The sequence below is a fragment of the Equus asinus genome, chromosome 8, assembly GCF_041296235.1.
Source record: "Equus asinus isolate D_3611 breed Donkey chromosome 8, EquAss-T2T_v2, whole genome shotgun sequence".
Lineage (NCBI taxonomy): Eukaryota > Metazoa > Chordata > Mammalia > Perissodactyla > Equidae > Equus > Equus asinus.
The window spans coordinates 43,395,321-43,419,936 of record NC_091797.1 but is presented as its reverse complement, the minus strand read 5'-3'; the positions used below and the strand labels follow the sequence as shown (position 1 = coordinate 43,419,936).

Below are 24,616 nucleotides of genomic sequence, written 5' to 3'. Positions count from 1 at the left end.
TGCCCTCCAGATGTGACAAAGTTCTTATGGACGTTTTGGACTGGACCAAATGTCCTACAGGTCTAAAATAAAACGATTCAGAAAGAAGAAAATAAAGGAATGGGCTCAGGTACACCAGGTAGAAACAAGGAGAAGGCAAGGTTTGTGATCTCGACATTAGATAAATTTGACTTCAGGCCGAAAAGATTAAACACGGCCAAAAAGATCAACTTTTAATGTTAAAGGCCATGATTTCAATAAAGCTAGAACAGTTACAAAGTTATGTGCTAAAAGATGCACCAACTACATTTGTAAAATAAAAATTGCAAAAGATACAAGGAATAGATTTAAAAAGCACTAAGAATACTAGGCTTTAAAATGACACCTTCCGCACATGATAGGTCAAATGGACACAAAACGAGGAAGGATATAGAAAACCAAATCCGCATAAACCTGAAGGTAGAACTTATACCGATATATATCAAAATTAATTAATAACCTGGTATAGAGAATATACCTTCTTCTCAAGGGCACAGGGAACACTGACAAAAATTAGTGACGTAGCATATCACAAAAAGAGCATTAGTAAGTTCCATTAAGCAGAACTATTACAATCAGCACCCTAGGATCCTAACATGGGCTTGCTAGTTTATAGAACTCAGCCTGGACCTTGTGGAGTGTTCTGCCCCATGCAATCTCTGGTGTGAAATGTACAGTGTTGGAAATTACTGCTGGAAAATGAAAACAAATATCTTACTTGGAGCTTTCCAGCATTGCCAGAACTCCTGATCCTCTTCAACGTCCTTCTCTCTTTTCCAGGTAAGTAAAACAGACTGAAGATAATGAGAACTACTTTCGATCTGTTGGAGAAGGAAGTTACAAATAGAAAAGTGATAAAGTACAATAACCCCTGGGTTGTTGGATTCGAGTTGGAGGTATCAGTATGAAATCATGGTTATATCTATTTATAGATAACTAGATATAGATATAGACACTTGCATATGTATGCATGTCCACATTTTCTATCTCTGTCCCCTGAGAGAGCCTAGAAGCAATGAGCATACCTAGTACTCGGATCTTGATTTCTAAAAACCATTCGATGGTGAATGGATCCAGAGCTTTTTTGAAAAATAGCTGATCTCAAGATTGGGGCAAAAAAAGTATGATATAAAGGAGGAGACTTTCCTTGTCTCAGAAATGAAGAACTTCTTTAAAAATGATGGTACATGTCAAAAAGACTTTGGAGTTAATTTGAAGAGCTCACATTGGTCAGATCTGTGACAACTGGAGCATTAAAATAAATGGTTAATGATCGTAACTCGTTGAATAAGAATCCGTGAATCCATTTGAAATGAATGAATGAATGAATGAATGAATGAATAAATAAGCAGAGGAGGAGAACCTCCTCCTTAGAGTAGAATTCCAAGCAACACAGGTAAAGAGAACAATGCAGTTACTACATTGTCAATTTGAAAGGATTACAGGAATAATTGATTCTTACCGAATTATTTATGGATGCCAAACTAGTAGGTAAAACCCTGAGGAGGATGAAGATGTTTGCATAATTTTCAAGGACTCTCCAGAAATTACTTTTCTAATGTGCATTTTTCTTTTTTTATAGTGAGGAAGATTGTTGCTGAGCTTACATCTGTGCCACTCTTCCTCTATATTCTGTGGGATGCCGCCACAGCAAGGCTTGACAGTAGTGACAATGTAGTGGACGAGAAAAGAATACTCTCTCTTTCTTAAAAAAATAATAGTGCTGGAACAATGGGATAACCACATGGAAAAAATTAACTTTGACCTTGATCTTAGAGTATAAACAAGAATTAACTCCAAATAGATCATAGACCTAAACAAAAGCACTAATTTATAAAACTCTCAGAAGAAAACATAGGAGAAAATCATCGTGACCATGGAGCACGTGAACCATAAAACACGAAACTTTGATGAAATGTTCCCCATCAAAATGAAAAACTTCTGCTCTCTGCGAGAGCCCAGTAAGAAAACGAAAAGGCAAGTCACACACTGTGGGAACATACTCCAATACGTAACTGAGAAAGGACTTATATCCAAAATACTTGAGGGACTCTTACAACTCAATACTAAATGACAAAACCCAAGAAAAACATGCCAAAAGACCTGAACACACACTTCAAAAAAGAAGAGATATGAATAGTCAAGAAGCATATGAAAAAATGCTCATTATTAGTGATGGGGAATGCAAATTAATGCCACGATGAGACTATTCTTTAAATACAGTAGACTGTCTAAAATCTGAATAACTAACAATACAAAGTGTTGGAGAGGTTTGGTACAACTGGAACTCTCACAAAATATCATTTGAAACGTAAAATGGCACCAGACCTTTGGAAAACATTTGGTAGTTTCTCAGAAAGTTAAACACACATTTACCAAATCCCCAGCAATTCCATTCCTAGCTATTTACCCAACAAGAAATGAAGACTTATATGATGGTTAATTTTATGTGCCAAGAAGGCCAGGACATTTGGACCCACAGGACCCACATATTTGGTCAAACAGTAGTTCACATGTTGCTGTGAAGATACTTTTTAGACGAGATTCACAGGTGAAGCAATAGACTTTGAGTAAAGCCGATTTCCTCTATAATGTGGGTGGGCCTCAGCCAATCAGTTGAAGGCCTTAAGAGAAAACAGACTGACCTCTCCCAAGAAAGAGGGAATTCTGCCAGCAGATTGCCTTTTCATTAAAGCGGTAACATCAGTTCTTTTCTGGGTCTCCAGCCAGTCAAACTAGCCTGCAGATTTTGTATTTGGCTACTTCCACATTGGTATGAGTCAATTCCTTAAAATCTCAGTCTCTCTCCCTCTCTTTACCCATCTATATATCTTCTCTTTCTCTGGAGAACTCTGACTAATACAAAATATGTTCAAACATACTTGCTACATGAATGTTCATAGCAGTTCTACTCATAATAGCTAGAAAATTAAAACAATGCAAATGTCCGTACACAGGCGAATAGAAAAACACATGGTTATATGTCTGTACAACCGAGTGCAGCTCTGGAACAAAATGAAACAAACTGCTGATACGTGCAACAACATGAGTGAATCTCAAAAATATTGTGCTGAGCAAAAGAAGCCAGGAACACAACATACATCGTGTATGATCTATAAGAAATTCCAGAGAAGGAGAAACCATTGTGAAGGAAACAGATCTGCTGTTCCCTGGAGCTGGGGTGGGGATGTGACTGACCGGGAAAGGGCATGTATTCCTTTCCTATTGCTGTTGTAACCACAAACTGAGTGGTTTAAAGCAACATAAATTTATTGTCTTACAGCTGTGGTCAGGAGTCTAAAATGGGCCAGCAGGACTGCATTCCTTCTGTAAGTTCTAGAGGAGACTCTGTTGCCTTCCCTCTTCCAACTTCAGGAGGCTGCGGCATCCCTGGGCCCATAGCCTTGCATCTCCAGAACCTCTGCTTCCGTGATGTGACTCCTCCCCTTCTCTGATGCTGACCCCTCTTACAAGGAGTCTTGGGATTACATTGGGCCCAATCCAGGTAATTCAAGATAATTACCTCATTTCAAGATCTTAGCTTAATCACATCTGCAAAGTCCCTTTGGTCATGTAAAGTGACGTATTCATAGCTCTCAAGGGGTTAGGATATGGACATCTATGGGGGCGCCATTATTCTGACTACCACAAGCATGGGGAGCTTTTTCAGATCATAGAAATGTTCTCTACTTTAATTATGTTAGCTCTTACATGCATGTATAAATATGTCAAAATTCATCAAATTTTGTACTTAAAATGGGTGCATTTTATTGTAGGCAAATCATTCCCTAATGAAGTTGACTTTAAAACAAAAGAATCAGAATCTTGCACGAACTCTCTTGGATTCTGCTTTGTTCACATAAAAATGTATCTTCCTCATCTACCAGACAGAGAAGGACAACTAATTATTGCATTCTGAAGAGTGACAGGAGTAATAAACATTTGTCCAATTAATACCTAATTTTCTTTCATCACCAAACCACCTGGGAGCCCCTATTCAGGGCTCTTTTCATGCTCATGAGTTTAGCAGAAAGTGCTTTGTCCCCCTTTGTAGAAGAACCTTCTGAACGTCGTCTCCCCTCCTGCTCTGCAGTTTCACAGTCTCCTCCTTGTGTACATTCTCTTCTTCAACGATGCGAAAGGTTGGAATATTTCAGAGTCAACTTCTGCTGAATATGTCGACTTTTCAGAAAGTAAGCTCCGATTTTGCCAAGTGTACAATATTGAAAGTGCTATTTGAAAGCTCTCTAAATACTGATAAAATAGAGGTTCCACATTATATTGTTAAGTGATGAAGGCAAGTTGCAGCACGATGTGTCAATAAGCTGACTCTTTCATGGAAAGAAGGGAAAACAAAAGCTTATATACCTTATCTGCTTGTATAAAGGAAACTGGAAACCATAGTAAGCAATTATGCGCAGAGTTCACCTACAGAAGTTGGAAATGGTTTTCCGGTAGTTGAGGTACAAGGAGAGGAGGAAACTTGTCACTGTACCTTTTTATGTTTTCTGTGAAGCGTGTGAATATATTTTATCCGAAATGAAACATTTTTAAAATAACGAGGCTTCTACCTGTCGAATGGATCTTCAGAAGGTTCAAAACGAAGCTGTTTCTTTCCTATTACGTCGATGTTAATAAAAATTTTTTCATATATCATTAAAAAAGCTTGTTTCATCTTTCACTGAATTAGTGGAGACCCGAGTGTGCAAGTGTGGGAAGCGCAGATGGTTTTATAAGTTCTTTTCGGAAGGAAATAATCCCAATAGGTCAGTTTTTTGCAAGCATCAGTTTCCCAATGGAAAACCTTGCCACGCCCAGTGGATCTTTTCCCCTTCCTGGGTCACTGCTGTCCTTTGACACTGAAGATAGGGACTAAACAAGGATCTCAACTTTGGGGGAAATGCCTGGTGTGTGTTGAATCTTTTAATTCTCAGCGAGTTTTTTGTTTTATCCATAGATTGAGTCCTGGGAACAGTCGTGAGAGTGAGGGACGACATCTGCGAATAAAGATAACAAAAGTCCTCCTAACCTGGCACGTACGGGGATCGAACCCGCGACCTTGGCGTTATTAGCACCACGCTCTAACCAACTGAGCTAACCGGCCACGGAAGTCCTCGTCCTCCTTCTGTCTCTAAAGTTTCGTATAAGCCCAAACTATTGTTTCAAAGTTTTTCCTAAAATAAAAAAGAAAATTCTTTAACTCTTCCTATTTCTGCCTTCCCTAAATGCACCTGCCCTGACCTCAATTTCCTTTAAAAAGACCTCTCCGTCCCAGCACTCGTATGTTACGTCTTTACAAAATCGCAAGATATTAGGTCAAATCGCTCTAGCAAATGGAGCTGTCTGGATGAACAGAGTTTCGGTTCAGCAGGGGAGTTCTCGGCTTGTAGTTCACGTTCACAAACTGCCTTCACAGGAGATTGGTCAACTGACCATGGAATTGCCACAGGGCCAGGCTGGGAGGACCCGGCTCCCGCGCTCAGGGATGCGGAATCTTCGCTCCTGAAGACCATTCCGACAGATGTGACGCCTTGGGACGGAAACTGGCTCCTTCTTGCTGCCTGGCCTCGGAGTGATCCGGTGGTGACCACGACCTGAAATGCCTCCAGTTCCTGCACCGTGTAGCAGGGGTGGTGTGTGTGTGTCTAAAATGCCTCGTTTTTGACAAAAAAAATATGAAACATGCAAAGAAACGAGAAAATGTAATCAATCCCCAGCAGAAAGAAGCATATGATAGAAACCTCAATAACTTTATACTTAGTGAAAAGAGCCAGGTGCTAAAGACCATGTGCTGTATGATTTCATTTATTTCTTTCAGTTTTATTGAGAATCCACATGTTAAGAATTTCATCTTTTTAAGAATCCACATGTAAATGAGATTAAACAGTACTTCTTGTCCTATTTCACCTCGCATAATGCCCTCAAGTTGATCCATGTTGTCGCCAATGGTGGGGTTTCCTTCTTTTTTTATGGCCTTTTCTGTATACATTCATCTGTTGACGGACACCTGTGTGCTTTCCTTGTCTTGGCTACTATAAGTAATGCTAGAATGCACACGGGGGTGCAGATAACTCTTCAACATAGTAGTTTTGTTCCCTTTGGATATATACAAATAAATGGAATTGCTGGATCATATGATAGTTCTATTTTTAATTTTTTGAGGACTGCCTTACGGTTTTCCACAGTGGCTGGACCAATTTACAGTCTCAAAAACGGTGCGTAAGGATTCCCTTTTCTCCACATCCTTGCCAGCATTCCTGTTTGTCTTTTTGATGATAGCCATCCTAATAGGCATGAGATGCTTTATATTCCCCTAATGATTAATTATGTCAAGCATCTTTTCATATACCTGTTGGACATTTGAATACTTTCCTTGGAAAAATGTATATTCAGGTCCTTTGACTGTTTTTTAACTGGATTATTTGCTTTTCTGCTATTGAGTTCTTTATATATTTTGGTTATTAACCCCTTATCAGATAAATGATTTGCAAATATTTTCTCCTATTCCATAGGTTGCCTTTTCATTTTGTTGATCATTTCTTTTGCTTTGCAGAAGATTTTTAGTTTGATGTAGTCCCATTTGTTTATTTCTGGGTTTTTTTTTTTTTTTTTTGCTCATGTCATATGCAAAAAATCATTGCCAAGACCCATGTCAAGAAGCTTTTTTCCTATGTTTTCTTCTATGAATTTTACGGCTTCAAGTCTTATATGTACACCTTCAATTCATTTTGAGTTAATTTCTCTGAGTGGTGAAAGGTAGGGGTCTATGTTCATTCTTTTACATGCAAATATTTAATTTTCCTACCACCATTTATGGAAGAGACTGTCTGTGTATGATTTCATTTTTATGAAATGCTGAATTTTATGAAATTCAGCTGCAAAGAGTATTCCTTTGTTCTGCTTAAGCATGTATATCAACGGCCATCAGGCATGTCCCCAGCTTTCAGTATTTCAGAGTCCTTTCACTGCAGCATGGGAGGGGTATGCATAGGCCAATTGCCCTGCATTGGCTGCTGGGGGTGCCTGCTAGCCATGGTGAATGGATGCACACTATTAGATCTGATCTTGCTTTGTCTCTTCTCTCAGAGTAAAAGCATTGTTCCATCCAGTAGTTGACAGTGTTGTGTTCTCCTTAGTGACTCTGATATCAAGATGCAGTGGGCAGAAGTGTTTGGACTTCTACTCCTGGTGGCAGGCATTGTGATGATCTTTGCTATCCTCCATGTAGTTAGAGTCTTCCCTGGGCAGTGGTAACTGGTGCATGGTGTTCTGCTTGACAAAAGAATTAGTTTGGAACTATACTTCACACTATATACAAAAATTAACTCAAAATGTGCCAACAACCTAAAAATAAGAGCTAAAGCCATAAAATTCTTGAAAACATAAAAGTAAATGCTCATGACGTTGGATTTGACAATGGATTTTTAGATTTGATACCAAAGCAAAGTATAAGTGACAAAATAAAGAACAGATAAACTGGACTCCATCAAAATTAAAAACTTTTGTGCAGCAAAGTGCTCAAATAAAGTGAAAAGACAACCTACAGAGTAGGAGAAAACTATCTGCAAATCATACATCTGATAAGTCTAGCATCCAGGAATATAAAGAAGTCTGACAACTCAATAACAAGAGGAACAACCCAATTAAAAATGGGCAAGGATTTGAATAGACATTTCTCCAAAGAAGACATATAAATGGCCAACTAACAAATGAAAGATGCTCAAAATCATTAGCATCTAGGGAAATGCAAATGAAAACTACTGTGGTAGCATTTCACATCCACTAGGATAGGTATAGTAATAATTTTTGTAAAACAGAAAATAAGAAGTGTTGGAGAGGCTATGGAGAAACTTGTACACTCATACATTGCTAGTGGGAGTATAAAATGGTGCAGCTGCTGTGCAACATAGTTTGGCAATCCCTCAAAATATTAAATATAGAATTACCATATAAGCCTGCAATTCTACCATTATATAAGCAAAAGAATTAAAGACAGGTATTTAAACAGTAGATGTACATGCATGCTTATGGCAGCATTATTCACAATAGCCAAAAGGTAAAACAAGCCTAAGTGTGCATCAGTGGATGGATGGATAAACAAATTGTGTACATACAATGAAATATTATTTATCCATAGAAAGGAATGAAGCACTGTTACATGCTACAATGTGGTGAACCTTCAAAACATTATGCTAAGTGAAAGAAGCCAGACACAAAAGGTCACATATTATATGATTCCATTTATATGAAATATCAGAATAGATAAATTCATAGAGACAGAATGCAGACTGGTATTTGCCAAGGGCATGAGGGAGGGGAAAAGGGATAAACTGCTTAGGGGTAAAGGGATTTACTTTCAAATGATGGAAACGTCATGGAACTAGATATAGGTGGTGGTTTCATAGCGTTGTAAATGTACTAAATGCCACTAAACTGTCCACTTTAAAGTGGTTAGAAAATTAGAAAACAAACAAACAGAGAGCAGGCATAATTTTTGGAGAAAAGGAAATCTCATAGAAACTTTGGTGTGTTAAATCTTATATTTCTTGCAGTATTTGTTACTCATGATTTTGTGAATTGTGGGCGCAAAGATAATACCAGGAACAACTAAACAATAATTAATACCACACTTTGTAAAAAATAAAATAAAATAAATTAGTGGTGCCTGGGGCTGAGGTGGGAATCCGGATTGACGGAAATTGGGCATGAGATTATTTTGGTGGGTGACTGGAAATGCTGTAAAACTGGACTGTGTTGATAATCATACACATCTATAAACTTACTAAAGATCATTGAATTGTACACTTAAAAATGGGTGAATTTTATGGTATGCCAATTATACCTCAGAAACGCTGATTAGAAAAAGAAGTATAAATCAAGGTTATGAAAGTAATAAAAAAGTAGTCATTGTGTGGTGCCGGATCACAGATGAAGCAATACTTTATGGCATGCTGAAAAATGAGGAAGTAGTTGAGAAAGTGTCTGCTGTAAGAAAAATTTGTTTCAGGGAAAAGGAGACACTTTAGCATGTCCACACCTTGTATAAATATTGCTCCATTTCCCACTCATCCATCCCAAGGCAGTAAAGAACACCACACATTACTGTACTTTTCAACTGTGGCATAGGAATGCAAGTGGTCCTTGAAAATCACTCTTCTGGCAAACAACTGTTCTTTGAAATTGTCCACAAAGACAGTAATTAGACCATTTGTTCATTAAACTGAGAAACATGGAGCAAGTACTCTGTGTGAGAAGAATTGTAACCATTAATATTATAAGCCTAATGATACAATTTCAAAATCAATGATTTAGGCTTCTTGAGTCAGTCAAGAAAAGGTAAGAGAAAAGTGTATATTTTTATTATCTTTGTTTAATTATCTACTTAATGACCTTTACTGATGTTTCTTCATGTGAATTTGAATTACCATCTGATGTCACTTCCTTTCAGCCTGAAGAACTTCCTTTATTATTTTTCATAAGACATGTCTGTGAACCACAAATTATCTTAGTCTTTGTTCATCTGGGAGTGCCCTCATTTTTGAAAGATTGTTTTGCTGGACATAGGATTCTTTGTCGATAGTTTTCTTTTTTCTTTCAGCATTTTGACTATGTCATTCCACTATCTTATGATCTCCATTGTTTCAAATGTCAGCTATCTTTCTTGTTGTGTTTCCCTGGTATATGATGAGTCATTTTTCTCTTCCTGCCTTTAAGATTTTCTCTTTGTCTTTAGATTTCAGCTGTTAGAGTGTCATCTATGTAAGTGTGACTCTTTGTGTTTATCCTTCTTGAGGTTTGTTGAGCTTCTTGGATGTGTAGCTTGATGTTTTTAATCAAATGTGGGACGTTCTTGGCCATGACTTTACAAATATTTTTTCTGCTTCTTTCTCTTTCTCGTTGTGCTAGTACACTTAATGGTGTCTCGCAGATCTCAGGCTTTGTTCCTTTTTCTTCATTCTGTTTTCTTTCCGTTCTTCAGATTGTATCATCTCTATTGATGCATCTTCAAGTACATTGGTTCTTTCTTCTCTCAGCTCAAATCTACTGTTGAATCCCTCTGGTGAATTCTTCCTTCCTGGTATTGTAATTTTCCACTCCAGATTTTTTGCTCGTGTTTTTAAAAAATAATTTCTATTCCTTTATTGATATTCTCTATTTGATGAGTCATTGTCATCATACTTTCCTTTCGTTTTTTTACACATGATTTCCTTCAATTGTTTGAAAATATTCATAATGGTTGCTTTGAAGTTTTTGTGTTCTAGGTTCAACATCTATATCTCCTGAAGGAAAGTTCCCTTTGTGTTCTTTCTACTGTGTGTATTTGTCACACTTTCCTATTTCTTGGCACGTCTCATAATTTTTTGTTCAATATTAGATATTTTAGATAATATATTGTGTCTCCTCTGTGTCTGTGCACAGACTCAGCCAGCCAGGGGTGTGTGAGTGTCTTGGGTTCATTTCCATCTCTGTGGCACAGGTACACATCGTCAGGTTAACGTGGGACTTGTGGAGGTCTTATTAAACCCTCAACAGCTGTTTCACCTCCCTATTAAAACCCCACCTCATCCTCTGGCACCTTGTTTGCTCCAAACTTATTCAACGTTGCAGGCTTGGGAAATCACAGGCCCTTCTTTGTTTTTTTTCTTTTTTGTCACTGAGATTGCTAGTTTAACAAATAATGCTCTCATCAAGTGAGCTCTCTCCAGTAGACACTGCAAGGTGTCTATTTTCATGGTCTCTCCTATCTAGTTTGAACTACTGTGCTGACAGAACTAATGAGGAATGGGAGCAGCCCTGGGCAAGAACTTGCCATAGACTTGCAATGTTCTTACCTAAAGTTCAATTGTTCTCATAAATAAATGATTCTCAGTTTGCTGTATGCCTTCGTATGTGCTGAAATCATGTTCATAGAGTTTTATTCAGTATCACACTTGCTTTTTGGTGAGAGGATTTGTCAACCTTCTCATGTTGTCACGCCAGAGTGAATCTCTACTCTAGATTAAGTCTATCTGTTCTTGACTTTATATAAATGGAAACATACAGTATATACTCTTTTGTGGCTGGTTTTTTTTGCTCAACATAATGATTTTGAGATTAATCTGACTTTGCATTTACCAGTGGGTCATTCCTTCTTATTGCTAAGTAATATTTACTTTTCATGAATATACCACAATTTGTTTTTCCATTTATCTGTTAATGGACATTTTCACTGTTTCTAGTTTAGCCTATTGTGAAGAAAGCTGTTATAAATATTTTTCTACACATCTTTTCATTGATATAGAACTCATTTTCCCTGGGAAAATGCCTAGGAGAGGGAATGCTGAGTTACACACCAGGCATGTGTGTGTGTCTAAAGTGGTTTTATAATTGACATCGTTAGCAGCAATTATGGGATGTTCTACATCCTCACCATTTGAACTTTTTAGAGATTTTTGTTTGTTTTGTTTATTTTCTCACTACTAAATTTGGTGCAAAGCAGTATTTCATCATGGTTTCAATTTACATTTCAGTAATGACTAAACAGGTTGGCCATTCGTGTATTTTTTTAATTGAGACGTATATTCAGAGTGCTTTGCACATTTGGTAGTGGCTTGTCTTTTTATGATTGATTTCTAGGAATTCTTTAAATCATCTGGACACAACTTCTTTGTCAGATATATGTATTGTGCATGTTTTCCCTGTCTTTTGCTTATCTTTCTATTTCCTAATGATGTTTTTAAGAGGCGAAGATTTTAATTTTGATAATTTTCCCATTTATCTAATTTTATGTATTTTATGCTATTTTTTCCTCACTAAGAATTATTTGCCCACTACGAGGTCCTAAAGACTTTTCTTATTTTTTCCAGATACTTCATAGTTAAAGCTTTACATTTAGATCTATGATCCATCTTGTATTAATTTTTGAATATGGTGTGAGATGGGTTTGAGGTTTTTTTCTCCAACTTCTGAGAAGCTCTGAGAATGCTTGAGAAGAGAAAGTACCCTAGCACCAAACCCATTCAGATATCAAGTTGAAAAGAAGTTTGCAAAAGAGATTGCGAGAAGGTACACAGTTTTATCCAATTGTTCCAGGATCATTTGTTTAAAGGAATTTTCTTCCACACTGACTTGCATTGGCATCTTTGCAAAAATTAATTAATCATATATGTGTGAGTCTACTTCTAAAATTTGTCTTGTGACACTGATTGATTTATCTATATAATGCCACAACCACATTGTCTCAATTACTGGAGATTTATAGGAGGAAATCTTTTTGGTCAGGCAGTGTGAGTCTTCCACCTTTGTTCTTCTCTAGACTCAATCTGAGAGATTTCTAGTGTGTGATGTGGCGAGTACGGTCTAGTGAGGGAGGAGAGAGTAGGCATATTCACAGGGTCCCTGGAGCTCTCACTCTGAGAAATTGATGCCTGGATCCAAGCCAGGGGAGAAACCTCCAGAGCACAGGGCCCAGGAAAGAAGCTCCACTTGATCATGTTTAAGGGCGGAAATCGTGTGAGATAAACCAGCGGTCTCTAGAATTCAGTGCTTCTACATTCTTCAATGCTGTTTATCTTCCTTAAAATTCAGATCTTTTCTATGATATTGAGCATAACTGGTAAATGAAAGTAATAGGCAGGTAACCACAAAGTTACTAACTCTCCTGGTCCTGAGAAATGTTTTCCAATCTTTGATCTAACATACCGATGAGCTTCTGGAAAAGAAGGTTCATGTGAAAAGTGCAGAAGTTATGAAACACAGAATTCATATAGGTGTGTTTACTAGGATAGCACAGTTCCCTCTCTCAGGAACTGGGCACTCTAATACTGAGGGGTAAATAAAAATGAAAACAGACAAAGTAATTTCAGATGGCACTTATGGTTAGGAAGCACATAAAACAGGTAATGTGACAGGGAATGACTGGGACATGGAGACAATCAGGAAAGTCCTCTTGGAGGAGGTGACATTGGACTTGAGCCTGAATTTTAAGAAGGAAGCAGTCATTTAAAGGTCATAAAAAGAATAGCCTCTGAGCAGAGAGAACAGCCAATGCAAGGAATGGGCTTTAGATTTTAAGTAACGAAAGAGGCCATGTGGTCAGCATGCAGTATAGAGAGTAACCAGAGACGAGTTCAGAGAAGAGTTCAGCAGCTAAAGTATGCAGGGCCTTGTAGCCATGGCAAGGAGTTTGGACTTCATTCTAGTGGTAGTGGGAAGTGATTGGAGAGTTTAACAGAGGAGTGTCATGATCTGATTACCTTTTGAAGGAATCATTGTGGCTGCCAGGTGGAGAACGGATAGTAGGGGCCAAGGGCGGGGTAAGGAGACCAGGAGGGGAGTGAATCTCAGAATGTCCCATCCTTTCCTATACAGATTGCCATGGACAGACAGTAATACTATTTGTATAGCAATCCTGTGTGAAAAAGAATGAGGCTGCTAGTCAGGGGCAACCAGCCTGGGCACTCAGGCTACCCCAGACCCATAGTGTACCCCACAGGCTGAGGCAGTAAATATCCCGGCGCACCTGAGAGCTGGGCCTGGCGCCACAGACACATTGGTACAGAAGCTCTGAGAAGAGAAGGAAGTCAAGCACCAAACCCAAACCCATTCAGACATTCAGTGGAAAAAATTTTGCCAAAAAGATATTCCGAGAAGGTACATCCTATAGCAAAGTAGGAGGAAACCAAGAGGATGTGAAGAGTTGCGGTTAGACCTCATTCTTTCATTTGCCAACAGGTACTAAGCACCCATGATGTGTCAGGCCATGGTGCACAAGCTAAACAAACAGAGGGAGGCACAGAGGCTAGACCTCTGCATGAGGGGCTGAGCTTCAAGAGCAGTAAGAGTTACAGGGCAGTACTGGTGAGCAGGGCTGAGGTTAGCCCAGAAGAGAAAGAAAGTTAGTCCTAACGGTGTGGAGTCAAGGAAGGCAGGGAGAGACTTCCACACAGTTAATGGGCTTTACGGCTTCTCTTACAAATCCCCTTGTCCTGACTCGCCTTTACTTCTCCTCCACACCCAGCTCCCTAGAGGCACTCAGTCTCACTGACTGACCATGACCTGCTCCTTGTGGCTGCTGCTCAGAGTAGTGAACACGGCACTGTGGACACAGCTGAGGCAGCCTAGGCAGGCTCCCTTGGGATTGGGCCCACCCTCCCGGAACCTTGGGGTGTCCCCATCAGGAAGGCTTGACCAGAGCTCTAATTCCCTAGGGTTGGGAGCTGGAAGTGACAAAGAGTAGCATTTGATTGTGAGAAAAGATGAGGTGTGAAGGGTTTGGAAGAAAGACCAAAAGAGAGAGAGAGACAGAGAAGGACAAAGATGAAATGATAGGAAGAGAAACAGAGGAAGAGCATCAGAGATGGAAAGAGAGAGAGCCTCATGGAGACAGAGAGATTGCGAAGGCAGCAAAGGAGAGACAGGAAAGTCTGAAGAGAGAGAAACAGAGGCAGAGATAGAGAATGAGAGAAAGTGATTAAGGGGACACAGAGGCCAAGAATGAGAAACAGAAATGGAGACCAGTGGAGATGGCCAGGGGCAGAGCAAGTAAGAAAGGAGGAGAGTAGAGAGACACTGACTGAGAGAGTGGGACACAGAAAAATAAACAGAGGAACAGACTAAGACACAGAGAGACAGAAATGAAGATATTAGAGAAACAGGAGAAGATCGACAGACAAATAGAGACAGAGACATGAAAGAGAGGAAGAGGCTGAGGGAGAAGGAACAGTGAGGGAAAGAGAGAAGCAGGGACAGGTCAGGATCTGAGGTCCAGAGACAGACAGGTAGCAAGGCGCCCAGCTGGGAGCTGAGCAGAATTTGAGGGGGAATCTGATTAGCAGGGGGCGGGAACCAGCACGAAAAGCCACATTTCTCTGACATTTGACAGTTAAAACACCAATATTCACAATAAGAATAATCATTCACTTATATTTATATACTCTTTGTCTGTAACAAAGCCCTTTGAGTTGGGAGTGAGGATGTTTGCAGACAGGAGTCAGTATAAGCAGAACAGGTGCTGAATCCCAATTCTTGGGAATGTCCTCTTTCAAAACAAGCTGCTGTCTCCTGTCCAGTGAATGAGTTAGTCCAGGACTGAGGTGGCCATGCAGGCAGGGAGTGGCGAAGGTGTGTGGCTCAGACCCCACCCCTACCCTGGCTCTCCTTTGCCAGCCTGAGCCAGGTCTGCAGCTGCTGGGAGATGTGCTGTGGAGAGGTGGGAAGAATTCTGAGTCAGACCCCAGCACTAGTAGAGGGCAAGAATGCATAAATTAGTATGCAAATGAGAATACAAATCACCCAGAGCTTCTTATCTCTTACCTGGCGCCCTAGGAGGAGGCTGGGGGAGTCTGAGGGTCTCTCAGGTGCCATGTCCAAGCAGTGGGAGGCACTAGGGATGAGAAGGGCTGACTCTGAGGGTCCCAAAGCCTGTGTTACACTTAGCACGTACCAGGGGTCTGTGTCCCCTGGAAAGAAAGAGAACGGTGTGTGGAGCTGGGGCTAGGTGGAGACCTAGGAGTCAGCTTCTGATGGTGTGCTCACCATTAACAAACAGCACCCGGGTGGCCCCTGGGGTCTGGCCACCATAGTAGGAGTTCGTCCGGGCCACAGCCTGGGCTACAGATGAGATTGAGAGGCCGAACACCTGCTCACAAAGCGCCAGCTGGGAGGGCAGTGCTGGGAGCTTGGAGAAAGGGCATCCAGGGTCCTCACAGGTGACATCTGTGGAGGGAGATACAGGGTATAGAGTCAGCCCCTCCTCCTTTAATAATCATTTACAGAGCTCTCCCCAATGATGACCAAGACAGCTCTGGATCTTCCTTTTAATAAGTTCACAGTCCTGTCAGAGACACACAAGCATACCCCCAGACAGTGATGGCCCAGATGATCAGGCTGTGATGGAACAAGGCCCCAGGTGGGGGTGGGGATCATAAGAGAGCATTATAGGTTCTTGGGCAGCATCCCGCAAGGGATAAGACCTTAAGTAATTAGTGGGAGTGTGGTAAGCAAAGAGAGAAAAGAGAAAGCATAAGAAACAGAGGAAACAGCATGTGCAAAGGTCCAGAGGTTTGTGGAAACCTGCAGTGTTTAAAGCAGAAATTGGACCATGTCCCCCTTGCTTAAAATCCATGGCTCCCTTGTGCTTTGAGGGTAAATATAACTTCCTTAGCCTCACAGTAATTCCTTCCTTCCTTCACCATTTATTTGAACTCCTTCTATGCGCTCAGATACATATTGAACAATATTAGAAACACAGTGGCAACTGAGACATCCCCAGGCTCTGCTGTCACATACTCCTAGTCCAGAGCAGGACATAATATGGAATGTGACTGGAAAGTGGTAAGAATAACTCAGTGCTATTGAGGTGGGAGGAGGGGAGGCAGACTTATCTTGAGGGATCAGGTAAGGCCTCCTCAGGAGGGGGCATCTTGTCTTGAGACCTGAAGATGAGTAAACTGTGTGAAGAGTAGAAGAGAAGTAATCCAAGCAAAGTGAATGGCATGTGCAAAGTCCCTGAGGTGTTAGGAAGACTGCTGTATTAGGGAGTCAAAAATACATACAGCTTTATAACAATAACAAGAAGAAGAGCAAGCACTTATGGAGTACTTACTGTATACCAGCATCATTCTTAGCATGCTACATACATTACCTCCTCTAATTCTTAAAACATCTTTATGAGAGAAGCACTGTGATCATTCCAACTTTACAGATGTGGAAACTGAGGCATAGGGAGGTTAAGTCACTTGCCCATATTTGTCTAAAGTCACACAGCTGCGAAATGGCGGAGATGGAATTGGACCCTTTGGCTTTAAGCCATATATTCACTGCCTTCAGGGGATGTGGAAAGGATTTTGAACTTAACTCTGGGATACAGTAGCCAGATTTAGAAAATAAAAATACAGGATGTACAGTTAAATCTGAATTTCACATTAAAAAATACATTTTTAGTATAAGTATGTCCCATGCAATATTTGGCACATGCTTATACTAAAAAAAGAAATTATTGGAGCTAGCCCTGTGGCCGAGTGGTTAAGTTCACACGCTCTGTCTTGGTGCCCCAGGGTTCACTAGTTCAGATCCTGGGTGCAGACATATATACCACTCATCAGGTCACACTGTGGTGGCATCCCACATAGAAGAACCAGAATGACTTACAACTGGGATATACAGCTATGTACTGGGGCTTTGAGGAGAAAAATGAAAAAGGAAGATTGGTAAAAGATTTTAGCTCAGGGCCAATCTTCCAGGAAAACAAAAAAGTTTCTTTAAAAAAAATTATTGTTTATCTGAAATTGAACTTTAACTGGGCATCTGTAATTTATTTGGCAACCTTACCCTGGGCTCACTAAGGAGGCGTGGAAGGGTTTTGAGCAGAGGAAGGACAAGGTCATATTTAGAAAGATCTGTCTGGATGCTGTGAGGAAGCTGGATTGTACGGGTGAAAGCCTGGAGACCAGAGAGAAGCCTGGGTCTGGGATCCTGGCAGCGAGGATGCGGGCCTCTACTTTCAGCAGAGGCAGAAATAGAAAGGAGTTTGGGGTGAACTGTAGAGTTGTCCGGGATGAAGAGTGGGCAGGACTCAGTGATTGACAGGCTATGAGGATACTGGGGAGGAGGCCTGCAAAACACTGCTAGGGGTTCTAGTCCAGGGAGTGGGGAGAGCGTGGGACCATCCCTGGGACAAGGACACCGAGGAAGAGCGGATTGAAGTGACGATCACTCATGTTGAGGATTTGGTGTGTGTGAAAGAAGGTATGGGAGGGCCAAGCACACCCCTGCCCCCCCCCAGGATGGCTGTCCACCCTCCAGCCCCACACCTGCAGGTTAAACAGGGCCCAGCAGTCAGGCCAGGTGTCCTGTGGAAATGAAAATGAGTCCAGACAACCTGTGAGAGGGGTTGTCTGGGCACAGCACAGAATGTATGTTTGGGAGATGAGGGTTGGGCCAGTGACTCACAGAAGCCAAACTCAGTACATGTCTGGTACACCCACTGCCGGTCACCCACGCCAGACACCTGGGGTTCTGTGACCTTCAGCTGAGCCACTGTCTCTGCTCGGGAAGAGCTTAAACACCTCTGGCCCAGGCTCTGTATGACAACCTAGGGACAGATATATACATACACACACATATACATACGTATATATATATATATAAATTCCTCCCCTCCTCACAGCAAGCCAGGGCCTAGATGCATAGGTCCCTACAAGTCAAAGGTCAAAGTCAGAAGAGAGTTCCTGAGTTCTCCTGGGAGTCAGCGGTCAGAGGGGTGGGTGCCTGGGTCCCTGTGGGTTAGAAGTTAAGGTACTAGATGACTGAGACCTTATTACCTGTGATACTCTGGGCAAGTGCCAATATCTTGACCCTCAGTTTCCTCTTTTATAAGTGGGGATAATAACAGTGCCTAGAACTACTGTGAGAATTCAGTGAAACAATATGTGTGAAGCACTTCACACAGCACTTGGTGCAGACAGTGCTGGAAAAGTGACAGCTGGATTGTAACTAGATTTCAAGGCTAGGGGTCCCGATCTCTAGAAGAACTTTGTCCCCAGGGCTACATTTTTTTCATTCATTCTATAAATACTAATTGAGCACTTGCTGCGTGCCAGACACTGTTACACGCCCCGGGAAGAGGACAGAACAAGAGCTGCAAAATAGATAATGAACGCAGTCGTTAGCATTTGCAAATCGTGTGCCAGGATCTCTGCTGAGTGCTTTACACGCCCCACTTCATTTCACCTTCTCGATGGCCCCGTCAGGTGTCATCCCCATTTGACAGATGAGGAATCAAAGGCTCAGAAAGGCTTTACGCTTGCCCAAGATCACACAGCAGAGGTGGAGCAGGAACCCTCGTCTGGGGCCTCCTCTCGGCCCGGCTCCGGGGGCTCACCTGCGCTGCCCGACGAAGCCCGCGGTAGGGCGCCGGGCGGCTGCCGTTGCCCCGGCCCTCGAGGAGGAGCCCGCAGAGCCGTCGCACGCTCAGCGGCGCGCCCGCCTGCCCGTCGTACTGCACCGCGCCGCCCACCAGCGCCTGCAGCGTCCCCAGCAGCTCCGCCTGGTCCTCCGGGCGGCCCAGCGCCCCGCAGGCGCCCAGCTCCGCCCGCAGCGCCGCCCGAGCCGGCCCGCCCGCGCGCAGCCGCCGCTCCACCTCCGCGAAGGCTGCGGCCGCCGCCGCCCGGCACTGCGGGAGCGAGAGGCTGCGTCGGCCAACTCTCGGCCTGGGCCCCGGCCTTCCCTTTCCAGGACCAGCAGCTCCCTGGCGCTCCCGCGGTCCCCCGGCTCTGCCCGAGCCCCGCCCTGCTGTGGCTCTTCCCGGGGGTCGATCCCTTTGGCCCCGCCCCTCAGCCCCGAGCTACTGGGGCTCCTCCCTTTCGGATGCCCAGATCCATGCTCAGCTCCCTCCTTCTCTCAAAATCTGCACACCTCCCGCGACTCCCACCTCCCTCTGACCCGCCACCTCACGGGCTTCACCCTTTTTCTGTAGCCTCGACTTCAAGGCCTCCTCTCTCTCCCCATCCCCCTCCGGCTGGGCCCCGCCTCCTACCTCCGGGGATCCGCCAACCGCCGGATTCATTAGGCTTCGGGACACCACCTGTAGTCCGACGGCGGGAGGAGGGGTCAGGGGCCCCCGACCACCGCGGCCCTCCCGGTCCCGACCCGCCGCCCGCCCTCCTTACGTCATTATACTCAGAGAAGTCCAGCACGGCCCGCACTGGGGCGGAAGAGGCGACTGAGGCGAAAATGAGATGGGGGAACTGAGGGAGGAGAAGTCGTCAGTCTGGGGGCTGAGGGGCTGGGATCCCACAGCTTCCCGCCCCTGTGTCACTCACTCGTTGTGTGGTCTTAGGCAAGTCCTTACCCTCTGTACACTGGACTCTTGTGAAGACAGTTTGTGGAAAGGAAAGCTCTTGTGTGGGAGGAAGTGTGGGGGGAGGGTATTCCTATGATCTGAGATAGGGACCCCAGAGTCCAAGTTCCCTCCCCGCTTAACCCGCCCAGAGGAGTCCCGGGGACCTTCAGCCGGGCCCAGGAGGCCAGGGAGCCTGCATAGGAGCCTCCGAAGCAGATCCAGGGGCTGGAGGAGGAGACGTTGAAGAGGCGGGAGAGTGCGAGGCGGGCAGAGACCACGTCGGCCAGCCTGAGGTCGGAGGGGAGACTCCGTTAGTCCCTACCGCTTGGAATCCCTGAAGATTCCTCCATTGCACAGGCGGTCGGGGATCCAGAGATATGAATGGGTGGAGTCTGGCCAGCAGCTAGCGCTCTCTTCTCCTGAGGACTTCTGCTGTGCCCTAGGCCAAGGGAGACCCTTCTGGAAAGCCTCCACTCTCTTCCCTTCCAGACTAGGTGGGAGAGGAAAAGTCTCCAGTGCAGATTAGGCAGACTCCTTACAGATATAGGAGGGGTTGGGGACAGTCCAGAAGAGCTGCAGGAAGAGGAGACATCCTAGGCTGGATAGGTTAGAAGGTGTCGGGGGAGGGGAGCCACAGTCAGAGAGACAGAGAGAGAGAGATGTGAGCATATGTCTAACATCCTCTTTTCTGTCTTAAGTGCTTTCTTTCCTCCCCAAACTTTCTGAGATGGTTTGCAGTTGGTGCCAGCCTACTGCAGTTAGAAACTGGTTTAGCTTGTGAAAAGATTGAAACAGAGAGCAACAAAGCGATATGGATGGATACACAGAGACATTAAGACAAGAGTGAGACACAGAAAGGCAGAGACTGCTTACAGACAGATACAGAGAGAGAACCAAGTAGGAGAGGGAGAGATTAGTCCAGCAGAGAACAATAAAGCAGGCGAGGGGTTCGAAAGAATCAGTGGGGGTTGTTAATAGGGGAAGGGCACACTGAAGGAGGTGAAAAAGGGAGCCATACAAATATTAGGGATTAGGGGGGAGCCCACTTCTTGTAGAGGGAAGAATTCAAAGGCTCAAGGCAGCAATGGGCCTATAAGTCTAGAGAATAGCAAGGACCTCAGTGTAGCTGGAGCACAGTGAGTGTGAGAATGTGGAGGGTAGAGAGTTCAGAGCCACTTGGACCTTGTGGCCACTGTAAAGCTTTTGACTTTACTCTGAGTGAGATGAGAGACATGTGAGGGATTTGAGTCAGGGAGAGCAGTGGTCTGGTTTATGCTCTAATGATCACCCTGGCTTCATCTGGAGAATAGACTGAGGGGTCAAGGGCAGAAACAGGGAGACCAGTGAGGAGCTGTGTAATCCAGTAAGGGATGCTGGTGGTCTGGGCCAAGTAGCCCATAATGAGACAGAGAGAAAAATACTGTGTAAGAGAAAGAAAGAGGTAGGGAGGGACAGAGACCCAGACATGGAGAGAGAAAGAATAAGACACTGAACGACTAAGAAGGAATCATGGAACCAGAGACTCAGAGGTCAACTCTGGGCAGTGGAGGAGAGAAACAGAGATGCAGAGATTTCAAGACACAGACATCCTTAGTTTCAGGACCCCAAACATTTTCCCTACCCCTACTCACGCATGGCGACTGGACAAGAAGCGGAGCTGGGCCATGTCCAGGCCCCCAGCAGGTATACTCAGGCCATAAAACCTGTGTTCCAGGCCTATCACCAGGGCCCCCCAGGCTGGGGCCAGGGTAGCAGGGTGCCCTGTGAAGCGGGGGAGGGTGAGGTGGGAGTAAGCCCTGGCAACCCTCAGGTCTCACAGCAGTGCAATATGCAGCTCCCCTCCCTGGCCCCCACCAACTTCCCAGCTCTGTCTCTCCCACCCTTGCTTCTTACCTCTCAACACTGAGCCAGGCCCGAGGCTGCCCTCTCCCCCCAGATGCAGGAACACGGGTCCATCCTGGCCGGTCCAATGTTGGTCATTTACCCAGTACCGCTGAGAGGTGTAATGGGGAAGAAGAAATGGGATTGTGAGAATTCTGACCTATCCTTTATTCCCTGTTCATTCCAGTCTCTCTCGCTAATGGATCTTTCTTTATACACTTAGTAGTGTCTGAAATAGGCTTGTTTGTTTATGTGTTCATTTCTCTCTTGTTTGTCATCTCATCTAAAATGTAAGACCTACAAAGAGCAAAAATTTTTGTCAACTTTTCCACTCTTACATCCCTAGGGAGAAGGTTAGTGGCTGGCACATGGGAGACACTTGCTATCTATTGAAATACTAATTGTAGAATATATAACGAATACAAATGGACTTAAGAATAGCGCCTAGATGAGATGACCTTTGGAGGCTGTGTATAAGGCAGGCAGGAAAAATGGTGAAGCTGTCCATTCATTCAATAGATATCTTCAGGTGCCTGTTGTGAGCCAGGTCTGGTTCAAAGCCAGACCAAATTTCTACTACATCCTGAGACCTGGTGGTGGGCTTAGTGTTTAATCTGAAGGACAGGGAAAAGGGGACTAAGGGACAGTGAGAGAGGGAGAGTGGATGACAGAGAGATGGGAAGACGAAGGACAGTACCTGAGTGACAAAAAAGTGGGAGACTGAGGGAAGACTATGAGATAGAGGGCAAATCTAAGAACCAGAGGGGCTAGACTAAAGGAATCCTGGTAAGGGAGCCTGAGAGCAGGCATAGGGTAAGCTGAGGGGCAATGAGACGGGGAGACTGAGACGGAGACGTAGCGAAAGAAAGCAGAGACTGAGGGGCAGAGTAGGGGGACTGAGGAGAGGGCAGAGTAGTCAGTGGCCCCCCTACTGCTGGCCTTACCTGCAGGAAGGATCGTCTGTCAGAGGCATTGAAGGGGTCCAGTGGCTGCTCCAGCCACCCCTCTTTGGGGAGGGCCACAGCCCCTGGGCCCAGGCTCAGGCCCAAGCTGGAGCTCTCCTGAAACTGCTGCATGTGCTCAGCTAGGCGCCTAAGAAGGGAGGCTGTGGGACATGGAGGGGAAGGAGTCAGGCAAGGTCCCCTTAGGAGCCCCTGTCTGACCCTCAGGCTTCCTACCTGGAGCTGAGGATGCCCAGAGGGAAACCAGGAGAAGAGGGCCCAGCCACAGTGCAGGCCCACGGGCCATGGCTGTCCAGTCTTCAGAGCAAGGGCTTGAGGTGCTCTGTTTTCCCCCTTCACTGAGGAGCTTTCTCATATCCCCAGGGCTGGGCTTTAAATTTGTAGTCTTTCATCAGGAGCTCAGGTTTCCTTTCAGACGCGCCTCTCCTGGGACAAGGCAAGCGTCTGTAGGAACCACTAATGCGGGGCAGGGACGCTAGAGTCTGTATCTAGAGCCTGCTGATGCGGCACCTGAATATCTGATTTCTTCTCTCTCTGCTCCTGATTTTCTCCTCCCTCAGCCCCTTGATCTCTCTTCCCCCTGTTCCTCAGTCTCTATCACTCTGCCTCAGTCTCCCTCTCTCCATCCTTCAGTCTTCCCCCTCTTTACCTCAGACTTCAGGCTCCACCTCTTTCTACCTCAGGACCTCCTCTTGCCCACTCACTCCCAGTCTTCCTTTCTCTGCCCCTCAGCATATCGTCCATCCCACTCAGGTGACCCAGTGCTCAGTCTCTCCCTCTCTTTGTACCTCAGTCCCCTCATCTCTCTTGCAATCTGCTCTCTGCTTCAGCTTCTCTCTCTGTCCCTCAGCCTCACCCTGGCTATTTTCCAGTCCCCCGTTTCTCCTTATCACCACCCCAACCCCCCTGACTCAGAATCTCACCACTTTCTTTAGACTCTTTATCGTTCTTTGAACATTCCAGGCTTGCTGCTGCCTCAGAATGCTTGCCCTTGCTGTTCCCACTCTGTGGATTACTATTTCTCCATAAATCCTCATGGCTTGCTCCCTCACCTCAATCAGATCTCAGCCAAATGGAAGACCAGTAAGGTCTTCCATGGTCATCTTTTTAAAAATTGCCAAACCTACAGTTCATCCATGTTGTAGCATGTATCTGTGTTTCATGGCTCAATAATAGTCCATTGTATGGATCTATAACTTTTATAGCAACTTATGACTACTAGAAATATTATACATATTTTATTTATTTGGGTGGTTCATCATCTGTCTCCCAGACTAAAAAGTAAGCTCCACGGGGTGTGGGATTTTCATCGCCTTTGTCCACTGCTAAATGCCTGGTCCCTACAACAGTGTCCATGGTGGGCAATCAAGAAATATTTGTTGGGTGAATGAAGAATTCATCAACTAGTGCTGCTGGTTCTACTTTAAAAACATATCCAGAATCCCACAACTTCTCACCGCCTCCAGGGTTACCACCTCCTTCTGAGCCACCATCATCTCTGACTTGGAATATCACAGAAGCCTCTCAGCTTCTCTCCCTGCTTCTGCCACGTGATTTATTCTCCACTCAGCAGATAGATCCTATTAAATATAAGTCCGATCATTTCACGAAGTATTTCTCTGGCTCTCCATCTTACTCAAAGTAAACTCTACAGTTCTTTAAATGCTCTTTGAAGCCTCATATAATCTGGCTGCCTGTTACCTTCATGATTTCGCCCCTTACCCCTCACCCCTGGGCTCGCTGCTCCAGCCACACAGGATTACTTCATATTTCACAAGCCTATCAACCACACTCCTTCCTCAGAATCTTTGCTCTCATTGGGATGCTTTTCCTCTTCATATCTACAAATCTTTTCTTAGTTCCTATAATTCCCTGTTCATGTTTCACCTTACTAGATGGGTTTTACCTGATCGGTCATACTTTAAAATAGCAC

The 24,616-nt window shown here is 44.0% G+C and overlaps 1 protein-coding gene and 1 non-coding gene across 2 annotated transcripts; both read right to left on the bottom strand.

The window, feature by feature from the left end:
• Positions 1-5,048: 5,048 nt before the first annotated feature.
• On the bottom strand, positions 5,049-5,122 carry TRNAI-AAU (transfer RNA isoleucine (anticodon AAU)). Its single transcript has one exon. It is a non-coding gene; the product is annotated as a tRNA-Ile (tRNA).
• Positions 5,123-14,895: 9,773 nt separating this feature from the next.
• On the bottom strand, positions 14,896-22,969 carry PRSS16 (serine protease 16). Its single transcript, XM_044775088.2, has 12 exons — positions 22,900-22,969; positions 22,666-22,826; positions 21,734-21,833; positions 21,472-21,601; positions 20,005-20,128; positions 19,668-19,745; positions 19,535-19,582; positions 18,881-19,171; positions 17,950-18,091; positions 15,535-15,714; positions 15,313-15,458; positions 14,896-15,198 (listed from the first exon to the last, which is right to left on the bottom strand). The coding sequence occupies exons 1-12, from the start codon at positions 22,967-22,969 to the stop codon at positions 15,130-15,132; spliced, it is 1,539 nt and encodes a 512-aa protein (XP_044631023.2). The 3' UTR covers positions 14,896-15,129.
• Between the last annotated feature and the right edge of the window lie 1,647 nt (positions 22,970-24,616).